General features: G+C 40.1%; 1 protein-coding gene across 1 annotated transcript in view; it reads right to left on the bottom strand.

Moving 5' to 3' along the window:
- Positions 1-18,666, bottom strand: part of ca16b (carbonic anhydrase XVI b) — a 252,954-nt gene that overhangs the window by 6,288 nt on the left and 228,000 nt on the right. The window contains exons 17-27 of the mRNA XM_088338154.1: positions 15,779-15,875; positions 15,571-15,653; positions 15,359-15,493; positions 13,323-13,457; positions 12,019-12,191; positions 11,765-11,900; positions 6,835-6,981; positions 4,088-4,181; positions 2,402-2,478; positions 2,195-2,323; positions 186-332 (exon numbers count right to left, since the gene is read on the bottom strand). Coding sequence (XP_088194280.1) covers positions 186-332; positions 2,195-2,323; positions 2,402-2,478; positions 4,088-4,181; positions 6,835-6,981; positions 11,765-11,900; positions 12,019-12,191; positions 13,323-13,457; positions 15,359-15,493; positions 15,571-15,653; positions 15,779-15,875 — 1,353 coding nt within the window. The remainder of the gene's footprint in view (positions 1-185; positions 333-2,194; positions 2,324-2,401; positions 2,479-4,087; positions 4,182-6,834; positions 6,982-11,764; positions 11,901-12,018; positions 12,192-13,322; positions 13,458-15,358; positions 15,494-15,570; positions 15,654-15,778; positions 15,876-18,666) is intronic.

Here is an 18,666-nt window from a genome sequence, read left to right as displayed (position 1 = left end):
AATGTATGTATTTTTAATCCCTGAAAGTGCAACATTAAAATTCTAGTATTTTCAAGGATTAGGGACACCAGTACAAACACTGAATATATCTGCAGTTTACATAACCAATTTCCAAGGATGTTAAGCACCTGTACGAACAGAGTTAGGCCGGACTGGACGGGAATCTGGTCAAGGAAGCGTCCTACCTGCGTGGCTTCCAGGATAAAGTCGTGGATGATAATCTGTTCCTCGTTGGAGAGGCAGAGCCTGTCCTTGCTGATGAGCGTGACGGTAAAGGCGATGCAGTTCATGGCTTCTTCGCGACTCGGCCAGTAAACAAACTCATCCTCGGCCTGTGCAACACCAAGCAAAAGCAGTTAACATACATAAGCAGTAAGAATTGTTGTTTTCCTCTCGGTAAGTGCACTATAAAAAGGTTTAGTTGAAAAAAATCAGAAATAGAATAACAACTAATAATCTGTTAGTGGGACACTGCGTGATATTCAGTAAAATATAACACATTAGTGGCTATAATTAGGTGTGGTCGGGCTTAGAATCAAAATATAACAGTCCTTAAAAGAACAGTGTTTATTATTTGACTACTAGCTGTCAGTGTATTGTGTAGTGCAAGAAAAAACGAGTGCTACAAAGCATAGGAAAAACAAAAAACTACAAAGATTCTTAGAGACCCAACTCCAGTTTTTTTGCCAAGCAAGTATTTTGTTTTTTTAGGGTCCCTGTAACAGCAAGACAACAGACAATTATATCAGCTCTCTGTAGGTGAGTCTCATGTTATAAAAATTGATATACGATTTTCTCGACCTATTTGTATTTATAAAAAAAAAAGAAAAAAAAAGTGCATGTCGAAATGATGGGTTTTATTCACATCAACACTTTTTCCCATTAGAAGGCGCTAACGCTGCAAAATGAAATGCCGGTTACGATGGTTAGAGAATGTGCAATAATGACAAGGGATGATTCGGGATGGCACATTTGAATTTTGTTGAGCATTTCACACGTTACAATGACTGTAAATTCTCTTCTATTCTAAATAATACACATTGTTACTTTACCCAAGATTTTCAGTTCTGTTAGATTATTTTGATTAAGTATGTCGTCTTATTTGAATTCATGATTTAGGTATCTTTTTAAAGTATTATTTTCATGGAAAAAAGATGGTCAGGTATAAAACATAAATATAGTCAAATGAGAAGAACAATTAAAAAATATATACAAAAAAATAAATAAATAAATAAATAAATAAATATATATATATATATATATATATATATATATATATATATATAAATAGAACATTTTGATGAGGAAATAAAAGACCTAAATTGCAAAGTTATTTCTAAATGTTTACCTTTAAAAAATTAGCAAAATATGCTAAAATACTTTTTTTAAATTAGAAGAGTATTCACAATTTTCTGTTGACAAAACAAGAACATATAATTATTTAAGATTGTTGCATGCATTAGTTCAAAAGAGGAATGCAAAGTAAAAATGAAGTAAAATTCATGTTAACAAAAGGGGCTAAAAAAACGGGAATTTAACTTATTCTTAAAAAACAATTTTCCCTTTGTTTTCAGTTTCACGTTAAAAAGGCCAAAAAAATGGATACAAATTAGTATAATAAAAAGGGGGAAAAAACGTTTTTGAATATATTAATATTAACCCCTTGACATTCCAGTAAACTTCGCCTGAAATCCAAATCTATAATATTTACACGGTTGGATTCACTGGACTCTCATGAATGTAACCAGACCATGTTTCTGTATAATCGAATATCTGTGTAATGAGTGGAATATCGCAGCACTTTGGACTGAATTTTACAGGCTTTGTAGTTTTCTGGTATCTTGTTTCAGAGTAATCGTGATATTTCTTTGATGAGTACATTTTCAAATCATATCTTGAATTGCAATAGTTTAAGCTCTCCAATAATGTCTGACATGACGTATGACTGGTGGCATCAAGAAGACACAACTTTGTTCATAAACAGTCAGACAGCTCGACGGTGGGAAGGTTATTGGGTTTAATAAGCATATTTTTTTGTCCAATAAAACCCTATATCGGGAAAGATAATAAAATATGTACATAGTTAAATTAACCTAAAAAAAGCTGTAATTTTCAGAGAGCATGACAAATTGGACCAAAGACACAAATATAGCAAAGGTGGAAGCTGTCTTGGAAGGCTTGCCAGGCTGCTTACCAGGCCTTGGTTGTCAGGCAACATGACGATAATTTGTGCATTATGGTCCCAAATCATCCGCCAAAAGTCAGTGGTTGTGTGGGGCAAAGGATGCTGAGTTATGATGAACTCATTACTCCTGTAGTAACCCTGAAGAGAGAATAAAAATAATTTGTTTTTAAGTTCATCTGTGTCGCACAAATCGGGGAGGTGCTTAGGAGGTCGTACCATGATGTAGGACGCGTTAATGTAGTCAGTTCCTTTCATGCCAGGCAGAGTAGTAAGGCCCACCCTCGCTCGCTCAGCTGGACGGGCAGAAAAGAACATAAGAGTCAGGAGAAGGAATACAAGAGAGGCCATTGCAGAAGTAAACCATACTTGCTTTTACTCTCACGCATGCCTAGCTATACTCTCATACAGACACGGTCATACCCATGCACAAACACTACTATACCCTGTCATATACATCAATAAACTCTCTCAAACATACTATTACACTCTCATACACACACTACTATACTCTCTCTCACATACTAGTATACTCTCATACAAACTCTACTATGCTTCCACACACCTATCAGCATGAGGGATGTGAGTGGAAACATGACTATAGATGAGTTCAGGTGATTTATTAGAAGTATTTTCCGACTACCCTCATACTACTATAACCCCCCTGCCACCCCCACCCCCACACACACTACTATAAACTCTGACACACACTATTACACTCTCTCGCACACATTACAATTCTTTCTCACACAACGTTTATGATCACCTCACACTTCAGTGTGGTTTTACTCAGAGTACTTTTGGTAACCAAGGTGATGCACAATGTTGTTCCCAGAGTAGAAATATGTGTGAGAGTATAGTAGTATGTGAAAGAGTATGGTAGTATGTGTGTGACAGCATATTAGTGTGTATGAGAGAATAGTACACTATGTGAGAGAGTAAAGAAGTGTGTGTATCAGAATGTAGTAGCTTTGCTGAGTGAGTATAGTAGTATGTGTATGATTGGAATATACGCGAGAGTATAGTTGTGTCTATATGAGAGTATGGTAATATATGCAAGTGTGAAGTAGTGTGTGTATAAGAGTTTAGTCGTATGAGCGTGAGAGTAAAGTAGCGTTTGTATAAGTAATGAGTGAACGAGTGTAGTAGTGTGTGTATAAGGGGATAGTAGTAAATGTGAGACAGCATAGTAGTGTGTGTATGCTAGTAATATGTGTGAGTATAGTAGTGCCTGCAGTATATTGTGAAAAAGTATAGTAGTATGGGAATGAGAGTGAAGCAATGTGTGAGAGAATATAGTAGTGTGTATAAGAGTCACGTATAATGTGTCAAAGTATAGCAGTGAGTGTATAGTGAGAGTATAGTAACATGTGTGAAACAGTGCATTAATGTGTGTATAAGAGTATAGTAGCATGTGTGAGAGTATTGAAGTGTGTGTATGAGAGTATACTAACATGTGTGAGAAGGGATAGTAGTTTGTGTATAGTAATGCCTGAGAGAGTATAGTAGTGGGGGTAGAATGTGAGAGTATAGTCAACTTTATGAAAGTATTGTAGTATTTGTTAGAATATAGTAGTGTTTGTGCTTGGGTATGACTATCTGCATGAATAAGGTTGTGCATGTGTGAGAGTATGATGTCGTATGTGAGTACGACTTACTCCTTCAACACTCTCACAAGAATGCCGCCACAATCCTGCTAGCTGATCCATTATCATTTTGCACTGTTGCCATAGCAACAACAACCTCCATTCCCACTGGCCGGGCGCCAAGAACACATCGAGCGCTTAACTTATGGGATTATGGAAATAGATTCTAATTTCGGACGGCCAATTGTCTAGAAAAATGTACGGCCCAGCTCGGAGAGGATACGCGCTCGACGTTTTTGCTCGCCGGCGGGAAACTCACATGGCACCACCGAGGAGTTGCGGTTCTTCTCCTTGTTGCAGTCTTTGTGAGCGCTGAAACATTCGGCGAAGCGAGCGTTGCACTGAGTCAGCAGCTGGCGAGCGAGACGGCAAAAGTCAATCACGTAGCGCCAAAATCGATCACACAAAGAGATTGGCAGAGCCGCGAGAGGAAAATACACGCTTTTCCTCAGGAGGGGAAGGAACAATGGAGAAGCTTTCCATTTTTGGTGCAGGTCAAAACAATCCATCACAGATGCTGCTTCAAATGTCATGCCATCCGGTAATAGTTTGTTTTTGCATGGAATTTGTGGAAATACCTTATCTTTCAGATTATAGGTCGCAGTTTTTTTTATAGTTTGGCCGGGAGTACGACTTGTACTACGATGAGACTTATATCTGAAATTTTTGACACATCATTTTATCATAGAATTTTAAATTTTTATCACCTGTATTGTTATTTGAGCAGAAAAGTTAGTACATTAGCCCAAAAAGTGAAAGGTCCCCAGTGCGAGACCGGGGGGAAACATATGATGGCCTGGAGAGGGATGGGCGCCACCAGACTGCACTTGGCCAAGACACACTACAGGAAATGGCGCCCAAACAACCCTAGAATTTAAGGGATCCAACGAACCAACCAATTGTATATCACTTCACATGCTATTTACACAGTAAACCGCAAGAGGGCACTCTAGGCCTGTGTAGATGATTTCAACCTTGACAAAGCGAAAAGAGGAAGCAGGTTTTTGTCTACCACCCGAGTTGGGGGACTTGATTACCGGTAGAAAAAGACAATGAATATGACTATTTCGTTGGATTTAGTGAATTCTTCATAAATCTGCAAACCATCTGTTTTATAGAGACAGTGTGTAATATTTGACCACTACATATCGCTGAATTGTGTAGTAAAACTGAAAAACTGTTTTTATATGTTATACAAACTCAAACACTTAAAACAACCCAACCATACATTTTTCTTCCTATTTCTTTGAACAGCATTTGCCAGTTTTTTTATTGTATTTTTAATTCTTTAGGGTACCTGCAGCAGCAAGATGTTGGACAATCACATCACCTCCCTGAAACTCATGTAAAATAAATGCAAATTTCTCGACTTATGAGTATTTAGAAAAATGCATGTTTTTATCATAGTTTACTTATTTTTCACTATTATTCAAAACAATGTGTTTTTATAATGATGTTTATTTTGACCACAAGGAGGCGCTAATTGATATATACTGTCCCATTCATCCATCCATTATCTGCATCGCTTATCCTGAGAACCCGTCTTCGGGCAGTGGGCAGGGGTCACCCTGAACTGGTTGCCAGCCAGTCGCAAAGCACACAGAGAAAGACAACTCACTCGTTCATTCACACCTAGGGACAATTTGGACCGGCCAATTAACCTGACATGCATGTTTTGAAATGTGGGAGGAAACCGGAGTGCCTGGAGGAAACCCACGCAAGCACGGGGAGAACATACAAACTCCACACAGGAAGGTTTGATCTCATGACTTCAGAACTGTGCCGCACATACGCTAACCACTGTGCTGCCGTGCTTCCCGATACTGTGCCATTAAGAATAAATTGTTAAAGAGCATGTTTAGCACAAAAATGGAACTGCCGTCAATCCCTCATTTTGATTTCCGTTAGTCAGTCACTAAAAGGTAAGCGACTTGGTTCGGTCCATATAAGAAAGATGGCCAACCTTTGTCTGTCTTTTATTTCTGTCCATACATCATTTTTACTTCCATGCTTCTGACAGTGAAAGACGGGCAAAATTTCATTGGTTCATCCATTTGCTGATTCTACTCCCTTACCTTTATCAATTGAACTTCCTTCCACTAGTCGAAAAGATTTCAACTGCAGTAAAAATAAAAAGCTGACGCCAATAAAAACATGTTTAGCTTTGCTCTCAATCAATCCCATTTGGAGGGGGCGGTATTACAAAGTTTGAGGTAGCCGCCTCACATCTTTTAAAGCAGGAAAACATGCCTTCTATTCATTCAAGTCGGTGGCGCTAACACTACAATCAAACAAATGATTGTAGATGTCTTTAGGCATGGTTTATGATAAACTATGGCACATTCATAAGACAGGATCGAATGGGTTAAATATATTGGGTGTAACGTAGCCGTAGTTGATTACACTTTTTGTCATCGCTATGTGGCTTGCTATGTGGTGTATAACCAAATGTTAACATACAGGTCTTGAGACTCTTACACTATTAAAATAAATCTCAAAGTATCGATACACTCTCTTAAAAGATGGATTTAAAACCATAAAATGTAATACAGAGATCCCTCGGTTTTTGCGGTTAATGGGGACCAGAACCACCCAAGAAAAGGGATCTGTTAGCAGGTCATCTTTTTTAGCAAAGCACATATAAAATGGCAAATTAAAAACACTTCTCCCCACTATATAACATTTCGGTAAATAAATGTTTTTTTTCCTAGTTCATCCCAGACAGTACAGGCCAACAACTTTTAAGTAAATTGGATATGGGACCCATACAGAAAAGCTCGACGGAAATTTAAAAACTCATATATCACTTCCTGTTTACGACTTCAAAAGACATTTTTGTTCCTATCGGGCTTTTTCACACAGTGAGGATTGTTTTCTCTCCGTCTCCCTCGCGGATAAAATGGGATTAGTGCTGTTCCCGTCCACGCTTTTAACAAGCTTCCCATCAGGAGCCCTCCTCCCTTCCGTCAGGGATCGAGTGACAAGGCCAAGAACTCGTAAACTTACCTTGAACTGCTTCTCCAGACGAGTGCGGCCCACCGAGTTGGGCGTGAGGATGCCGCTAACGTAGCCGTGCAGCTGCCAGGCGGGCACTTCTGTCTCTCGGCTGAAAATGGCCTCCATCAGAGCATCGTGGATGAACACGTACTGCTCCTAAACATCAGCAAGGGGAAAACATCAAAGAATTTGGTTTCACTTATCTTTAAACAGCGGCCCGGAAGCACGGGGCCGTGGTTCATTTGGTACCGGGCTGTACAGAAAGATTCTTTTTTTTTTTTTTTTTTGATTATCTATCTATCTATCTACCCTGGTCTTAACAAAGAAAAGAAAAAAAGAAAAAGTAGAAAAAGAACACAAAACATTTGACCATGGCCAAACCAAATGCCTAAACACTCAAACATTTTAAGCACCTCGGCACCCAAGTTCCAAGTCCCTCCAGATGAAACGGGACACAAACAAGCGGCCACGTCACTCGGATCAAGGTGACACAAAACATTCTTCTGTTCAACAGCAGGGCCCGACAGCTTTCACTGGTTTACCCCTGCCGCATCACCAACAAGGGCTCTAGCTTCCACTTCATTGAGACCTCTTTTTGCTTATACCGTAATAATTTGTGTCTAAAGCACATTTTTTTCCATCTTGAATGGAACTCTAAGTGAGGATGTGCGTTACTACGAGGTTTTATGGGAGTATTTTTACCGTACTTGAACAATGATTGATCACTTGAAATATATGGATGACCAAATTTGCACAATATTGAATGCAACAGGAATCAAACCCGGATCACGGAAGTGAGAACGCCTAGTTTTAACCACTAGCCCATCAGAGATGTTAATGACATGGGAAAAAACATTAGGTTTTATCTCCTCATTACACTAGTTTTACACATTACCCATGTTTTTTAATACACTGGGTCGTCATTGAAATCATTTATTGACAACGTAAACTATGAACACAATACCAACATGAAATTGGCAAAATTTATTTAATGTCTTTCAAAGTCCGATTTATTACCAGATACACCGAAGAGTGGTTTCCCTCGTTGTGTTTTTTTGTATTTATTCATATGTTTCAGGATGGTAAAATAGTGTGATAATGATAGAACCTAATGCCTTTTCCTTTGTCACCTACATCCCGAGTGAATTTTGGCTCATCATTCTTGGAGGGACGAAAACATGACCAAACGGGATGCTTAACTTGTTTGGGTGTTCGGGCATTTCGGTTGGCCATGGTCACAACATTTTTTGTGTGTGTCTTTTGCTACTTTTTCCCTTTTTTTTTTAATGTTCTTTGTTTTTGTGTATGTGTTTGTCTTGCTGTCGGTCACCCCTCTCGAGGGATATGACATGGGTAAATAGGTAGATAGATTGTTGTTGTTGTTACTATCACTAATGAAGGACAGTGACAAAATAGGCCAGGCAGGTCCAAAGTCCAGCCCGGGTGCCAGTGACGGCACGGGATTAAAATTTTACCGACCCGCGGCCTTGATCATAAAATTAATCGGATGTGGCCTGCCAGTATAAAAACAATCTGTACAAAAAATGTTCACCCTTTGGCCACCTTGCCCATGGCTTTACGTGAGAATTTTAGCGCGCCCCATTTCCGACATAAAAAAGGAAAGTTGACTGAGGGGGCGCCGCTTCCAGGACAACTGGAAATTAAGGTATTTTTCACCGGAATTTGAAACACCTGTGTCTGCCTAATCTGCGAAGAGACTTTGGTTGTTTTTAAATAATATAATGTAAAAAGCCACTGCCAGAGGAAACATGCTGACTGCAACCAGCTAACTGGAAACGATCGCTATGAAAAGGTGAAGTAACTAGACGTTGTTTAAACGGCACAGCAGCACTTTTTCAGGAGACCCTGCGAGTAAAATAAGAATGCTACAAAGCTACGAGGTCGCGACTCTGATCACCAAGCACGGCAACCCTTTCACAGTGGGTGAATTTATGAAAGACTGTTCAAGGAATGAAGGGCGATGTAGTCGGCCGTCACGCATTTTCAGCTTACCAAATCTGGCCCGTTTTCTGCAAAGTTTGGACACCCCTGATATAGGCAGATCAGGGGTTAGAATTTTCGGTTAGATTTTGGTAGATATTAACATCTGCTGGCACTTGATTTGAACTCTTAGTTAGGTCCAAAGTGAAGGCTTTGAATATGCTTTCAAGACAAATAAATTATTGAGTTAAGACTTGAAGATTTGAAACTGTAAGCCATGGCCAGCTCAGTTATAATATGATAAAACTTGGACTTGTATACAGGTAGTGAATGACATCGAACGGCATTGAAAGCTATAGACGTCCGTATCGGTGAATAAGTTCACATGTAGTACTTAACACTACCTCCAAAACCCTGCACACCAAACCCTCCTATTTTCAACTAAACCGTACACATTCATGTTGACGCAAAGCAGGATGATGCCTGAATTGTGACACTCCCGTGAAAATGTCATCCAAAAGCAGCCTCATCAGCGTAGGCGCGCGTTTCTAATCCTCTACTCTGCAATCTGGTAAACACATGTAGCCCCGTAACCTCAATTTCACCTGATGTCGCGTCATGTGGTTATTTCAGGTGAAAACGATGTTTCGCTGCCAAATCCAAACACTTCAACCTCAGCCTTCAAGATTCCGTATCAAATATTCCGCTTGATGAATAATTTCTCTTTGCTTGAACAGTTTTTTTTCTCGAAACTCTTGCGGCATGAAGAGATTTGGGATCTTTCTGCAATTTACAGTCATTTAAACTCGAAGCCGGGTGCTCAAGTCAAGGCAGTTTTTGTGTAATTTTATATGCAATTTCAACGCCAAATTTTGACCATAGGAATATGGAATTTCGGGTAGGATTTTAATATCACTAACACGAGCAGATATAGATATGTACACATTTTCAATCAAACCAAGTGGAAAAAAAAACTGCTTTTTTTTTTCATTTTGCTCAGTTAAAGCTTTAACTCAAATATTGAAGCTTAAGTTTTTGAAAATACTTGAATATTCAAAAGTTTTAGCATTTAACTTTTGGATGGCACTAATTTAAAAGGTTTAAAACACAATTGAAGCTTTCTATCCATGGCTAGATCTTAGAAAATAAAGGGACAGTGTAAGTTATTGGACCACTAGATGTCACCGTATGGTATAGTGCAGTTCAAAACAAGGTCTACAAAGCAAAAAGTAGAAAACAATCCACGGAGACTCAAAATGACCGTAATGCACTGTTTAGTTATTGTTTTTCTGCCTGGCCTTTTTTGCAGGTTTTCAGTACCTGTAGCAGCAAAATGGTGGACAATCATGCCAGGCTCATCATATGTAAAATAACTACTAATTTCTTGGCCTAAAAGTCAACTCATATTTATATAATAATTCATGTATTTTTGAGCATTATTTAGGTCAATAGGATTATTTCTTTAATGAATTCGGTTTTTCACCACTGATGCGCTGAATACACACGACACACTGTCCCTTTAAATCAGTTTCAGTGCTTTCCAATTGAGTTAAAGCACGTGTTCTTATTAAGTCAATGTCGGTTGAGCTAAAGTTTTAAAGCTTATTTAGTCCCATGTGTCTGGTTTTATTAAAGGGACAATGTGTAATATGTAGTGCCTCTAAGATTTGAATACTAAGCAAAAATACATGTTAATTTTTATTAAAAATCATAATGAATTTGTATTTCTTTTACACATTGGAATCCACACTTAGGTCGCCGCCATGTTTGTCCAGCATGCAGCCGCCATGCTGTGCTCTGTGCCACTGGTCCTCGCTCGCACCAGACAACACAGAGCCATCTAGTGGTCAAATATTACACACTGGGGCTTTAAGTCCCCCTCTCTTAAAATAATATTAAATTAATTTAGTTGAGTACTTAAGTAAAGGGCTCTGTATAGTTTTTTTTTTTTTGTTTTTTTTTGAACAATTTTCTTGACCTTATTAACAGCAAATAAACAATGTGAGGTTCGACCAACTTTTCTCGACAATTTTAACAGCAATTAAGCATATTCACACTTTCGTTATATCTGACAATATGACGTTTTAACCATTTTTCCCAACATTTTTAACAGCAATTAAACACAAAATTTGATCATATATCCCAACAATATGAGTTTTTATCAACACTTTTACCAGCAATTAAATACATTCACAATTTCATTACATCATATTCTAACAATATGAGGTTTGAACAATTTTTATCGACACTTTTAACAGCAGTTAACCACTGTGTAAAGGCCAATACTATTGTGCAAGGGCATAGCTCTGTCTTCTCAAGTGGGATTCCATCCCACCCTCCCAAGCAGCATCCTCCAGTCCTCTGCCCGGGATGCTCAGATGGGTCCTCACCCTTCTTACTTCTACCTTCCACAACCACCCGAATAACCAGGCCGTTGCTGCCCGGACCCCCGGTTCCATCCTCCGGGTGGGTGCAGATGATTCTTTCTTATGGCTGTGTCCTAGGCTTGCCGCTCGCAGATTGTATGTTTGCTGTTAAAAACGTCATATTGAAATATAATATTGTGAATGTGCTTAATTGCTGTTGAGATTGTCATGATTGTTTTCTGTTATTAGTGTCAATAAATTTGTTCAAACCAAACCAATCAAAATATGAACCTTTAAAGGGGTACACAGAATTAATTTGTCTTGTCCCTCAACTTTAGATAATGAGATTGAATCTGATGTTTTGAATATGCTCTCAAAAAGGCAAGAATATCTTAAACTCAGATTAATTTGTCAATCGATTGTTTCTTGAAGTCACACAGCCTGCATGTATTTTGCTATGCGTCTTGGGATACCACAAGGAAGTGGTAAAGAATAAAGGACTCTTTGAGCACAAAGTAAGATAAATGAGTGAACATGATAACTACTGAATGAGAAAATATATAACAGGTAAGTACTTTTCAATCAAACATGACAGGGGTTGTGTGTGTGGGGGGCAGTTTAGGAGGTCTTACCTCAGTCTGGACCAGGTAGTTGCGCTGCGTGCGGATATGTTTAAGAAAGTCCAGGATGCTGACTGTGCTTTTGTCCTTGATTTGTTGCAGCATGCTGTCAATGACAATGTAGGTTCCGGTGCGGCCAACCCCTGCACTGAGGCCAGCACAAAGCAATATCAACACGCCGCTCTCGCCGGTCCGGGCCAGGCCCGTCAGCACATTTCCAGCGTCTAGCGCTCATAATTAATGTTCATTTAAGTAATGGATTGTACCTGCAGTGCACCAGGACCGGGCCCATGTCTGCAGTGCGGGCCGCCGATGAGCGGTTGATGAAGGTGAGGACGGGAAGCGTGTATTCGGGAACGCCCATGTCTGGCCATTGCGTGTAGTGGTACTGAATGACGATACGCTCGTTCAGCTTCCCTTTCGGGTTCCCTTTCTGACCCTGAAAAATTAGAGGTCGATTAAGATTTGATCGACTATATAGTACAGGAGTCCCCAAACCTTTTCATGTGAGGGCCACATTAATTTTGCCTTTCGTGATAAGGGACCTGGGTGAGTTTGTAACCGAACAAGTGTGACGGTTGCAGGAGAACCTCATTCAGAGGTAAGATCTGGGCCCCTGGGCTAAACCAGACCTGAATTTCAGGCCGTGTTCGGGCTTAAAAGGTCAATGATTAATTTGGGCTGGTCGGGCACCTCTCGCACCGTTTATTTTTTCCCTACGTGGAGGATCTGTACAGCATGCACATACTTTATTTAGATAAAGAACATGCTTACCTAACTATCAGTTTAGCTCCAAATCACTAAATCCAGAGAGATGTTCATCATCGATGTGGGGGTAAAATATATGCCGCTTCCTCTTTCCACCTCCCTCACTTCAGACGGTATTTCCGCTTCTTGCCAAGAGCTTACAAGCTTTACAAACTTTCTTGCTTCACTATTTGCAGCTAGTAATCTGCAGGGTATAATTTTTCTTTTTAGTGCCAGTTCTTTCAGTTTCACTTTTCACTTGGAGTGCACACTTAAAATGGGGGACTCGGCCCTAAGTAAACCCCAAGCTGCGTAGATTATGGCCAGAGTAAAGCTTCATGTTTACTTTGGCGGCAACGTGACATGATACAGGTGATTCCAGACAGCAGGATTGTTAATAAAATCTTGTCAGCTTGCTAACAAGCTGATGATTTGCAGAACCTGAGTTGAAGAAAAGAAACCTCCAAATTCATGGGGCACCCGAAGACTGGAGTGTTCTATTATATCCTAAGTGACAAAATCATTGTAATTGTAACAAGTGAAATGCACAATGAAATTAACATTTGTCTCTGGTACCGTGACCACAGAGATAAAGACGCAATGCCTTTTCAAATGTCAACTAAATCACTGGTAGTCTAAGTTTGGTGCTGATACCAGTGCGATCCGGATTCAAATTGCGTTACAACCAAAAGCGTGCACCCAATGTCTGAGTTTTATTATAGTTAAAAGAAGAAAAGCAGGTCAAAATACTTTATCGTTCAGGGGTATTTACCAAATGTGGAGGTGGGCTTTAGTTTGGGGACCACTGATATAGCACATTTACCTTTTTGACTTTTGTGTTCCGAATGAGAAAACGGCGCAGGGTGTAGCAGGCGTGCACCTTGGTGCTTTTTAGCGTCACAACAATATTTCCGTACTGTTCGCTGTTCTCTGTAGGCCAATACTGGTCGCATTTCCGCTGAAAAATAAAGAAATTGAAAAGTCAGCCTTTCTTAAAATAAGAATGTTTAAAAAAACGTTAAAATCAAGAAGAAGATCAACACTTAAAGCTACATTACACTCCAAAATATGTTGAAATGTCATGCAACAATGCTAGCTTTACTGGTGAAGCAGCTAGTATTAGCGGCTGACCGCACTCAATAGAAAAAGAAGCTAAATGCTAATGCTCTAGCATCACCTGTAGTAAAATTACAGACGCTAGCATTTTCGTTTTAGTGCGTTAATGTGACTGTTTGTGAGCGATTTGAAAGCAATGTTTTTCTTACAAGAAAATGTACAATCAAGCCTTCAATCCCGGGAAACAGTAAGAACATTTTCTTAAATAATAATAATAAAAATAAATGAAAAATTAAAAAAAAAACTTTTTAAGAGCTTTTTAGCTTTACTGCCGTCATGTGACAAACGCTTCCAAAATATTTTATTCCCATGAGGATGACACAACACTGTTATTCCCCAAAAATGAAATATAAAAGCAACAATATGTTTAGCATTAAGCACAGCGGCGCAGTGGTTAGCGCTTGTGCGGCACAGTTCATGTCATGGGAACCTGTCGTGGGTTCAAATCCAGCTCCAGACATCCTGTGCGGAGTTTGTATGTTCTCCCCGTGCTTGCGTGGGTTTCCTCCGGGCACTCCGGTTTCCTCCCACGTTCCGAAAACATGCATTTCAGGTGAATTGGCCGGTCCAAATTGTCCCTAGGTGTGAATGAGCGAATGAGTTGTCTGTCCATGTGTGCCCTGCGATTGGCTGGCAACCAGTTCAGGGTGTCCCCTGCCCACTGCCCGGAGATGGCTGAGATGGGCTCCAGCCCCCCCGCGACCCTAATGAGGATAAGCGGTACGGCTGATGAGATGAGATGTTTAGCATTAGAAACAACTGCTATTTGACTATGATGTTAATACAAAATTGATGGATGGTATAGAGAACTTTAAAAAACTATTTCTATTTCAGAGTGTTCCATTTTTTGAAAATCTAACAACGTATTTTTTCCCCTTCGGGGTTTTGGTTATCGTTTTCCACCAGCTTTACCTAGCAGTGTTTTTCAACTGGTGGGTCGGGTCCCAAAAGTGGGCGACCCCACTTTCACAGTGGGTCGAGGGCCTTTTCTAGGCAAAATAATGCTGAGAATAAGAAAAAAACAGTAGATGGGGACAATGCCCTGCTCGATCTCTTCTACTCGTTCAGCCAATCAGCGTGTATGAGAGGGATTGCTTCTCATTTCATTGTGATATTTGTTGATTTAATTTCCTATTTCTACAAAAAATAAACGGTCACGAAAAAGTTAGCGATAAGCCGAAGGAAAAGTGGAAAACAGTGACGAATGCGGTTGAGACAAAGAATTAACAATTGCGAATTACGAAAATAATGTTTGAATGTCTGATGGAAGGTACAGTTAATGGTTTAAAGAAGTTATATATGTAGCTTTTTACCAGTATATTAATCTTTATAAACTACATAATTAAGTATTTGTCAATATTTTGGTACACTTTTTTGGGGGGGGAATTTCTCTTCGTATGTGGCTATTTTTAAGCAGTTTTAGGGGGTTGCTTACATGCTAATATATAGGGTACTTGAAGCAATTTTGTTTTTGAAAATAAAAAAAAAGGAAAATCTATTTTATTATTTCTGCTTCAAACAGCACAATCCTTTTACGTGGATACATTTGAGAAGTGGATTTTCTTTCTTGAATTGGGTCGCAGCGTGTCATTAGGGTGGATTCTGAAGTCAGAGTATACTGTATATTATAGTAAGAACCAAAAGAAAAAAAAAGCAATGATGCAATGACGAATTGTCTCGGATCAGAAACACTGGGATCCAATGAAACGTGAAAACATAGTAAAAAGGTCTAAAGTGGCCTACCCGTCCTTTCTCCACGAGGTTCGTAATCATGACGATGATGCCGGTGTTTTGCTCCCACACCATCCTCCAGAAATCTTCAAAAGTGGACTTTAGCGGACCCTGGGCCGCAACGTACGCTCGGGGCCGGTTGTATCCCTGACATAAGTCAACACATTTCATCATGAAGGTAAAATCGACGGGACATCGGCGCGAGACGGAGCGCTTTAACTCACGTCCACGTAGTTGGCGTTGATGTAATCGGAATGTTTGGCGTCTTTCCCGGCCAGCGCCCGTAATTTCACCCGGCTGTGGTCATCTGCGGGGGGCGAATCATCAATAAACTTGAGCAAAACCATCATTACAGGAAGGAAAGTAGGTTAGCGGGAAAAAAAACGGAAGCGGGTCCCTCCGCCATCTAATCCAGTTTCACAGCACACTCACAAGCCACAATGTTGATGTATCTGTTTTTGTGCTTGTTGTCAGGATGATTGGAGTGCTCCGCTGTGATTTTCAGGTCGGCTGTGGAGCGTTGGACCTCCTGGAGAGAGGGAAAGCGGGAGAGACAAAACGAACATTAAAAAAACAAAACATCAATGAGATCATTCTCGATTGCGCAACGCTGTGATTTTGTTTATTGCAGGACGCAGCCTGATGTGACGGTCGGTCATTAAGAGCGACGATTCTGCTTCCTATTGATTGAAACGCCAAGCTGATTATTTTTCAATACATGTGACAGCGGGAATCGAGCGATGAAAGCACCGACCGTAGAACTACCATACTACCGGAATGAGAAATACTTAAAGAATACGCAGATAAATATTAAAATTAATATTCTAGTTTTTTTAAATGGTCAAATTCAAGCAGTTTGTTTTTGTAATATCTTGATGAGCCGTATGACTTTGTCTTGTATTTATTATTTCTGGCAGGGCAGCATTTACACACATTATCTATAGGCCTTACGGCACTTCATTTTATACTGACAGGTACGGCTGCCTGTTAGGTACGTTCACGTGACCGTGCTCTATGCACAAAACATCCAAACATCCATTATCTGCACCGCTTGCTTATCCTCAGTAGGGTCGCGGGGGTGCAGGAGCCCATCCCAGCTATCTTCGGGCAGTGGGCAGGGGACACCCTGAACTGGTTGCCAGCCAGTCGCAGGGCACACAGAGACAGACAATTCACTCGCTCGTTGACACCTAGGGACAATTTGGACCGGCCAATTAACCAGACATGCATGTTTTTGGAATGTGGGAGGAAACTGGAGTGCCCGGAGGAAACCCACGCAAGCACGGGGAGAACATGCAAACTCCACACAGGAGGTTCGATCTCATGATCTCAGAACTGTGCCGCCGTGCTACCTATGCACAAAACATATGATATATAAATGATAGACAAATATATGACATGCCCTTTTTATGTTTTTTTCACATTTCCATATAATCATAAATGTAAGTTAATTGTCCTTTGTTTCAGTCAATATCCATATCTGATAGGTGGCTTACTCTGTCTACCAGACCTTGTAGAATAAAGTTGTTCAGAATGCTCACCAGGTATTTGTGGTGAACCTTCTAGTGTTTTATTTTCATGTCTCACACTTGTGTTACAGTCTTGTGTCTCTGAGTCCATGTCCATTTCCATTTCCATGTCCAAATTCTTAGTGTGAGGAACGGTTTCCTCACTTGTTTTGAGGGAATGTTTTTTGTTCCTTCTGAACTGTGTCACATCAGCAGTACGGACAACAGAAGATCTTGGCTGCTCATGTTTGTGCAGGACTACAGCTGGCCTCCTGGTCTCCCTTTTTGCATTCTGACAATGTCTCCTTCTCACAAGTCAGGCAAGATTTTTGTTTGATGGTTAAAGTACAGTATTAGTTTTTGTTGCTTTTTTCTCAGATGGCTGTGCACTTGCTCCGATCCTTTTGGTATAAGCAGTGTTGTTGGTCTTGGTAGATTTACCTTTAGCCGCTTTCCCATTAGCAGATGGGCTGGTGACAGTCCTAACTTCTCCAGAGGTGTATTGCAATATTCCAAAAGTGAAATGTAGGGGTCACCACAACCGTCCTCTGCTTTCCTCCATAAATGTTTTATTTTTTGTATTGTCCTCTCTGTTTGTCCATATGACGGTTGAGGAAAAACGGCCTCCATGTGTTAAATGTTAAAAGGACAGTATTATGTAGATTACATTTTCACGAAGTTCTTCCCATTAAAATGTTTCACTGGGATAGGCTTACCTAACTTCTTGCCACGCCCATAGCAAATGTACATAGTAGATATGTGATCATTTCACTAATACACATTTCAGAGCAATGATTAGTTGTAGCATGCACCTGTCTTCGTGGGCAGTTAGGGGGCAATGAAGCAATATAGGAAAATGCCATACAAACTAATGCCAGCTGCCGTTAATTCCGAGGGAAGAAGAAATGCAATGGCAAAGCTAAGCCACCAGAAAGCAGTGTCTGTGTCATTCATATTCATGCAGACAATTTTTAGCACAAGAACTTCACCCAAATTTCAAGTAATTTTCAATGCTTGACAAGAAAACATTAAAATTCAAGCAAAACATCATACAATTTGTATTTTCAACAAAATATAGTACTGCAATGCGCATTGTACAATGTGATAATCACATTTATGGAACAAAATAGTTATCAGGTTAAGCGCACCCATGCCAGAGAACATGCAAACTATGCACAAGAAGGCTGGCAACGGGATTTGGTTCTGGATGATCTCAGAACTGTGCCATAAACGCGCTAACCACTCATCCACCGTGCAACCCTTTTTGCTGTTTTATTACCTCATAATAGAGTATTTATACCTCTGGGCTGTTTTTTTTAGGTGAGTGTTTTGCTCCCCCACATGAAACATCATCTGGTTGCCTTTGTTTTGGGTGTAAAGGGTCGGGAGAGCCGGATCTCGGGATTCATGGGCCTACATAAAATTGCTCCAATTTGTGAGCATTAGCGTACTGTGCATATTGAATAATGCTCGAGTTTTATCATTATGGGGGCAGGAGCCATTGCTGTAAGGAGCAGTAATTACAACAAAAAGTTCAAAATGTTCCAGCTGTGAACTTCACTCATTTGCTGTTGACTTTCTGTTCCAATTTCCACCCAGTTGACCCTTAATGAATGGCGGTCTTTCCTGCAAAGTACTAAAACCATTACGCCTCCACTGGTTCATGACAAACAAGATAAAGCAACCCAGACGAAAACCAGTCAAAATCAGGCAGTGATTCGGTTTGCGTTCCAGCAACGCCAACGATATGAGCCCTTTAACTCAGACATTCTTTTCTTTCTTTTTCCGTGTTGTATTTACATGACAAATGAG

The sequence above is a fragment of the Urocampus carinirostris genome, chromosome 6 (assembly GCF_059441175.1).
Source record: "Urocampus carinirostris isolate Australia breed hairy pipefish chromosome 6, RoL_Ucar_1.0, whole genome shotgun sequence".
Taxonomy (NCBI): Eukaryota; Metazoa; Chordata; class Actinopteri; order Syngnathiformes; family Syngnathidae; genus Urocampus; species Urocampus carinirostris.
This window is presented reverse-complemented; position numbering and strand designations above follow the sequence as displayed.